This window comes from Agrilus planipennis, unplaced genomic scaffold (assembly GCF_000699045.2).
Source record: "Agrilus planipennis isolate EAB-ADULT unplaced genomic scaffold, Apla_2.0 scaffold22, whole genome shotgun sequence".
In the NCBI taxonomy this organism is placed as follows: domain Eukaryota; kingdom Metazoa; phylum Arthropoda; class Insecta; order Coleoptera; family Buprestidae; genus Agrilus; species Agrilus planipennis.
This window is the reverse complement of record NW_020438874.1, coordinates 1,616,805-1,624,857: the sequence shown is the minus strand read 5'-3', so window position 1 is coordinate 1,624,857 and position 8,053 is coordinate 1,616,805. Positions and strand designations below refer to the sequence as shown.

At 33.6% G+C, this 8,053-nt stretch overlaps 2 protein-coding genes across 3 annotated transcripts in view; both read right to left on the bottom strand.

The window, feature by feature from the left end:
- LOC108732920 overlaps nucleotides 1-5,038 on the bottom strand; it is a 15,283-nt gene extending 10,245 nt beyond the window's left edge. The window contains exon 1 of one of the 2 annotated variants that reach the window (XM_018463920.1): nucleotides 4,870-5,038. In XM_018463920.1, coding sequence (XP_018319422.1) covers nucleotides 4,870-4,899 — 30 coding nt within the window. In that variant the 5' untranslated portion in view covers nucleotides 4,900-5,038. Of the gene's footprint in view, nucleotides 1-992; nucleotides 1,188-4,869 lie in introns of those variants that run through there. The other variant, XM_018463919.1, reaches the window with a different exon arrangement.
- The window catches only part of LOC108740780, a 225,751-nt gene that overhangs the window by 169,352 nt on the left and 48,346 nt on the right, over nucleotides 1-8,053 (bottom strand). The window lies entirely within an intron of this gene.

The following is an 8,053-nucleotide window of genomic DNA, read 5'->3' as shown; positions in this document are numbered from 1 at the left end:
ATATTATCAAGTAAAAACGAGATTTTCAGCTAATTTTTCATTTTTTCCTCGATAACCATTTAGTGAATTTGAATAACCTTACGCTAAAGTGATTCTCCAGAGTTCAAGTTACTTATTATAAAAGTTTGAAATTTCTGGTAGATTTTTTTCTGTTAATAAAAATAAATTTAATCTGTTCGGTTAACGAATCTCCATAAAATGACGTTAAAATTACAATTTTTTAAAATTTCAGTAACTTTTTAACGGTTTAGTGAATCGATTTGTAATTTTTACAGGAGTTTTAGAATTGAATAGGGAACGTTCTTCCAAATTTTTATTTGTCTCGTAACATTCTAACATATCTCCCAAACATCCTTAATTTGTATAGAAGAATTATAGGCTAAGACTCTTTCTTATTCACTATCGTTTTCCTGTTATCTAATTGGTAATTAACTAATTAAACAATTTTTATCAAACTTTTATAATGTCCTCAGTGATACTAAAAATGTTTGCGTAAATCGTAATGCTAAAGCCCTGGGTCTAGACTTGAAATTGTGCATGTACATTCCCTTACCTACTAAGAATCGACTTTTTCAAATCAAACTCGTAAAGGGGTGAAACGGTAGTATAAAGTTTAATGTATCGGTCAAGCCAAAGCTCAAATCCGTTACTTAGGAAGCTTGAAATTTTGCAGAAAGGGTCCTTATACAACTGCATTATTCACTATAAAATGAATTTTCAAAGTACAAACTTTGAAGGTATAAAATGAGAGTTTATGATACAATGTAATTCCAAGCGGGTGAAAGCAACAGCTTATGGATAACACTAGATCTAACGTTGCTCGAACTTACTAACAAATACGGCAAAAATTGGATAAACGTTTCAAAAAACGTCCGAAAATTTTACGATAATTTATAAAATTTTCAACAACTGAATTAGTAAGATTATTAGAAATAGAAAACATAAACCGCTTCTAAATTTACACTTTTCCATATTGGTATTTTTTTACTTACAAATCCTTCCATAGCCGTTGAAATCCAGTAAAATCGTCCCAAAAGCATAGCCAGAATTAGTACAATTGAAGGGATGGGTAAATATTTCGGACAGCAGCACATGTTTGGTATACATACAATAACTGTCAATAGCAGGTACTCATTTACTGACAATGAAAAAAAATTTGTTAACTGAAAAAAAAATGCAATTTCCAAATGCGTGACATATTTAAGAGTCATCACCTGTAAACATCCGAATAGCGTGCATTGTTTAAAAGATAAAATCAATATCGCATCGGTGTGTGCTTGGTACGATGCGTTCTTTTATCATTTCGCTTTGTAACGAGAACCGTAGTAGGTAATTATGCCATTATAAACAAGCTGATTCAGTTATGTAAAAGCATAATTAAATACCGTAGATTTTGTTTACCATCATGTTTGGTACTAACATCTACCGGAAAATTATTAAAATGGACATGCTTGCTTAATATAAACACACAATACAGGGTAAATACCTACCACAGGGTAGTGAAACAGAGACAGATTCATATATCACAACATGAATAACACATTTTTTATTTTGATATAAATACAGGTACTTGATTTGGACTAATCAATTACGTATGGAGCATAGCATCTGCCAAATACCCTCTCGCTGGATTAACAAATCCAAGCTCTTTCCACAGTGTTTTTCGTTACATTTTTCGCAGTATCCCCTTAAACAGTGTCTCGTATATTCCGTTTTAAGTATTCATGATTCGTCGGCCTATTAGCATAAACATGTCCTGCTAGATAGCTCCACCGAAAAAGGCAAGATCTGTCAGATTCGTTGATCTTGGAGCAGCGCCGGCCTTAGCCCTCCTGACGCCCTTAGGCAATTTTTTGATAGCGCCCCTCGTAAAGCTAGAGTTGTCGAGGTTTGAAAAAGAAATATCAATTTATTTATTAAACTAACTCCAGTGACAGTTACATTAGCAGAAACTGTAGCGTCATCAAAGGTGTTAAGTTCAGTTACTCTTCTTGTCCAAATTCCAGACTGAACTGTAACTTGATGAGGACGCAGTACTCTGTCTGTCGTGGATCAACAAAGGTATTGAGGTCGAAATTAGGTTTATAACTCCTGATTAATTAACTAAAATCTGGCTATTTTTTTAATATTTTTATGATAAAATTACTCAAAGTGTTTAGGTTCAANCATTAATTAATAGGTAAATATGTATAATATATATAAATATTAAGTACAGTTCAAGGCAATTAAGAGTTGGAAGGGTTGGTTGGTTTTTCATTACTTTACTTAATATCATCCAAACCAAGGGATGAAATGGAGCATATATATATAAATGCAGCACAGAATGGGGTTAATTAATGACTCGCTATGATGTAAAACATCAAGTTTTTCCAACTCTTGCATTCTTTCATGTAATTAAAACAAACACCACTACTGAAAAACATTACCCAACGAATTCCAAACAATTTTAGGGCAAACAGATATGCATATGAATTATGCACATCTGTGAGCAACCTCGTAAACGCATTGCAATAGACCCATAAATAGAGATGCCAGTATTTTCTAGCTGCCCTGATAAAGTGTTAATAATATCCTTATTTATTATTTAGAAAACTTTTTTGATGTCCCTCTACTTTATAAATAAAATTTACCTTCCTCATTTGAAATATAACAATCCCTGTGTCACCAACTCCTTTAAATATTATAAATGAAGTAAAAAATATGTGTTGAAATGAAGACGAATAAACCATCAAAACTTTCTCGTTTGACCACATCTTCTGAATTCTAATTAAAATATACAGTTTGGTTTGCAAAACAGCCCCGAAAATCCAAGCAGTTGTTACCCTTGTTCATGTCGAGAAGCGAGCCTAAACTTTCCTTGAAATGACTGAATAGCAAAGTAGGCGTAGGCTCGAGGAAAACTATTAAGCGTTAATGAAAATGCCAAGACATGAAACAGGAACTTTAGCATGGCCAAGGAGCAAAGATAATAATATGAACGACTGACAGGAGGAACGGGTTAAGTGTACTTTTTTACAACTCGAGTTTCACCCAAAGTTATGTTATGTTAGTAGGGTTGAAATGGGAAAATTGCTCGTCTTTCAATGTTTTGTAGAGTTAACGGCCTTCGAGAAGGTGGCCCTTTGTAATACATAGTAATGTTATTGGGTTTTTATGTACAGCAGTGTGCTCTGTAATAGGCAGCTGATCTTTAACGTGAAATTTTAGGGTGTCATAAAGTACCTGCGACAGTACGGTCACAATTTGATGACAGAAATTTACTACCGCTCCTGATTTTCATAATATATACCTACATTATACACGACGGTGTGGTCAAAATGTAATATATCTTCGCAAAAGCGAAAATGCGAATTCATATTTCATTTTCTGATACGGATTATATTAAACGTATTGTTAAACCTAAGGAGATCATCTCACATATCCCCAGTTTTCGTTTTTTTTTTTTTCGTTTTGATGATAGACAAGCGTTTCAAAAAAATGAGATTCAAGAATATTTTATAATGTTCCAAATAAATATTGTCATATATATGTAGGCAATCCAACGTACATAGTGGCAAAGAAGATCAGGTTTCTAGAAGACATATACTGGATCATTCTAGAACACGACCAGTCTTTATAAATAGTCGTCGCGAGATCGAGTGGAGTAGTACGAAAACAAGCTCGAGGCGATCGAACTAAAGAAGAATAGAGCGATGAAGTGACACATTGTTCACTAGCCACCCGCCCCAGCTTCGCAAGGGTGCAATGCTTATACTTAATATACTATTCAATGTCTTTATATACAACATTTACAGCTTTTTTGTCATTAGATAATACAAACTGGCCCCCAGGTCGGTACCGCCGCAACCACATGTCCCTGCATTTTAAATCTGTACTATTTTCGAAAATATTCATTTAAATTACATTCTGTAAAGAGCCATATTGATCTATAATAAATGCACAATCACATCACTTCGTAAATAAGCCATTATTTCTCATAAAAAGTAAAGGATAAAAAATGGTTATTGTGGGTTATTTCTAAGAGATAGACATATACCATCCCGAACTTTTTTGTAGACCGTTTTAAGATGTACAATACTGTAGTATATTAATTTGATCTATCTCGTAGGGTTTAGTCAGCGCTTGCAATGTAAGCGCAAAAAATGTGTTTATTTACGACATCACATTAGAAACCTCTAAAATTATCAGAGTTTCTCTACTATATTATGCATGCATTATACATATAAACCTTCCTTTTGAATCACTCTATCTATTAAAAGAAAAACGCATTAAAATCCGTTGCGTAGTTTTAAAGAACTAAGCATACATAGGGACAGACAGCGGGAAGCGACTTTGTTTTATACTATATAGTGATATAGTGGTGAAATACTAATTAATTAATAGTAGAAGTGTTAATTAGACAGCAAATAGTTAAATAACTACTTCAATTAAGCACTTAGCAATGTTTGAACTGAAAAAAATGTATTTTTATGAAATTTTAAACTTTGTTTTGTTAAATGGATATGAGATCTGTAATCCGAGTACCAAGTTTGTTAGTTTTGAAACAGTAAATAATAAGCATGAGCATATAGGATAATTTCGAATTAGAGCAATGTTTGCCATCAATATGTTTCTGTAATGGTCGTCAGCGTCATGTCGTGTCATCAAATCTGTTTAGCGTCCATCCAAAACCGAAACTAACGAGGGTGCATTGTTAAAGGTTGTGTATACATAAACTGTACTCTAAACTGTGTGTGTATCTAGATTAAAGTACATTTATATGCGTGCGTGTATTTATGAAAGACTACGGTATTTTAGGTATTTAATTAAGTGAAAATTAATTTTGCGCGAAAGCAACCGACTAACGGCGGGATGATTGCGCACTCTTACCGCTCCATTATATGTTTTCAGAGTAAACATTTCCTCACTCTAACATTTTGCGGAAAATTATCCCGCCTGTCTCGTGCAGCAGTCACTGTACACTGGGCACATTAAAACAATGCCCTTCTGGTGTATTTGGAGCAAGCAAGCCGTGATACAGCAGCGGTCTCTGCCACACACTTACTACTGTACCTACTACTACTACTGCTGTTTGTTCCAACAATTGTTTTAGCCGAGAACTTTGGACTTTAGCTAACTAAGAATTTTGTCGTCGCTCATAAGAGACGCTGCGATGACAAGTGTGTATACATATATATTATATACACAAATTAATATTAGCCAACGAAATTACTGTTCTTATCTTTATCGTCTCATTTCAGTGAAAGTACGATGATGTTGTCACAATAGCGTCGCTTGATTTGATTAAATCTAAAGACAAACTTAATGCTGTTGATGCTTCCCATTTCCAAATTACGATAAAACAGTTTCTCTTGTGATTTAGTTTGCTGATGTTTGCATTGCCACATTCTTTTATTATTTCCCATTACGTATATATATGTAAAAGTTCTTATTCCTGTGTGTATGACTAAACCGCAGTTAGTTTGTGGTTGGGAGTATAATTCATTAATTACTACTTTTGTGTCGTTGTAATTGTTGGCCAATCTCGGTAGGTAACAACCACTGTACATACATGGTAATTTTTCTAAGCTAAAAGGGTGTTGTTTGTATGAAAAATCCGATAGTTCATGTGAACGTTTTTTTACTATTTGTACACACTTAGTTTCTGCATCTTTCGATAATTCAGTTTTTCGATTAATGATTTTTGCTACTCCTATTGAATGCTTCAATCTCTGAATAAAATTGTTTATTTCTAATTTATATTTAAAGTCCTTCTTTTGTCCTTTCTCTTAGTTTGACGTAATTGTATTTTATCGAAAATAAAAATTCGGCTGATAAAAAAAGCGATAGGTACTTAACTGTGACCTTTTGTCTCTTATTTCATCGTCAATAAATATCGTTTTGCTAGGCTAGCCGAGTTTAACCGATTTAGTTTACGTGTTCAGTCGTTCAAAACAGCCGAGAGGTGTGGAAGTCTTAATTAGTGGCATTATGGTGCTAATTAGTTCTTTGTTTTACGGCTTTAAATATTTGTGATAAACTAAATACGGAAAATTGTGCAATTACATCTTGTAAAATATGATGTTCGCATAACATTACTCAAATCGAACTTTTGTTGAAGGTCCTGGAGAATGTTACAATCCTGTGGTGCTCATGCAAAATAGGACGTTGCTGTATTGTCTATATTGGTGAGTTTTTATTATTTTCTTTGCTAATGTTATACAAAGTGTTTAAAGTGAAGAGTTATTTTAATGTGTTCATGTTATACCTACGTCTTACATAAATATTGACAATTTTTCAAATATGGTTTTAAAAAAGGAGTAGTTGGGTCAAGCGTCACTGTCAAACGACTTGTAGATATATTTTGTTTTAAATCAACTAAATCAAATTCCTAATTTTGGTTTTTATTTTGAGGTGTTGAACCTGTTTCAGTTTAATTTTAATATTTCTGTTGGTCGTTACAGATAGATTCGCTTNTTATGCATGATTTTTATCACCTTGCAGACTTTTAATATTGTAGGCTTATTTAAGCAGTTTCAACTCAACCCTTTCGTTGAAAACCCGCCTATTAAGAATTAAAATTTCATTGGTTTAGTGTTTAAACGACTTTTTGAAGCAGACTTAATGTAGTTTGGAACGTTAGTGAGGGTGAATTTTAATGGAATGCTCGCCAGAACGAAGACATGAATGATTAACCATACTGGTTTTGCTGGGTACCGTGTTATCTGAGGATTACGGAGGATATAGGGTTATTGTATTGCATGTAATCAGCAAAGTGTGGCATCATCTTTTAAAAAATACGACTTGGTATAGGTAAATTTGTACAAATATTTAGTCGACTCATCCAATCCAATTTGAGTCTGACCCCTACGTCCTTCCCATTTGAGCGTAACGCGGGCATTGTAAAAGTTTTGAGCTTGAATTCAGAAGAAAACTAATTCACAATTTCTAATCAAGAATAAAGTGTATTTGTCGCATGAAAAAATAAATTATAATTTTTTAATATTTTTATGATAAAATTACTCAAAGTGTTTAGGTTCAAGCTTTTAGATTAACCGATTAATCTAATAGGAGAACAGGTCTAGATCTCTCTTTAGAATACTCTGTAGAAGTCCCAGTTGTTGAGAACCTTGCCCGGTAGGATATACCAACCGTTTGACAACAGAAAATTTATGAAAATTCGTACTTGTGCGCCAACTTCCTCGTGGTCTTACTAATATTAAAATGTCATACAACATAGGAAGGAGAACTACTAATAAATCAACGTGGGGCATCATACGGTCCACGAACTGCTGTTTCTACATCTCATCTGTAGACAGAATAATCTCAAACGATCATCTTATAATCCTTCTCTTTGTAGAATTTCAAACGCAAGTAAATTCCAACGGTAGATTAAATTTCCGTCCATTCCTGGGTGGCTGTTGTAACTGAAACGTTTATGGTACGAGTATAAACCGAAAATTTAGAATACGCACCTAGTGGATAATTAATAAAGATGAACACCTTTTTATGCACGAGAAATTAACCGTTTTCAATAGAGTAACTTAGCAGAAAATACTTCTCTTTTTGAGGTAACAAAACAAATTGTTTTATCCTTTTAAATATGCACATTACTAAGCGGCTATTTAATGGAACTGTCAGCGGCTTATGTCAGCAAAGAACTTCCAGTTAACAACGATTTATCGTGTGAACGGCAGTCGTGGTCCGCTGTACTGTTCTATAAATCCAAGTGATATAGTAATCTCCCATTTGACAGGTTTATTAGAAATGCCTAGCGAAAATTCGATCAATAGAGGCGTTTTGCATTAATATTAAGGCATGCGGCATGTGGACCAGTTTACGTATGCCCACGACATTTAATAAGCACACCTTAAAATTAGCCGCTTATTAATATAATGAATATAAGGTTGTTCGGAAAGTCATTTCGTTTTTTTTTGTGGAAATGAAAGACAGTTTTCGTATAATAAACAAATACTTTATTAAATTATATATTGACCGTTCTGGTCCAACACCTTTTGCCATCTTTCTGGTAGTAGCATAATTCCACGCTCATAAAATTTTTGGTCTTTGCTGG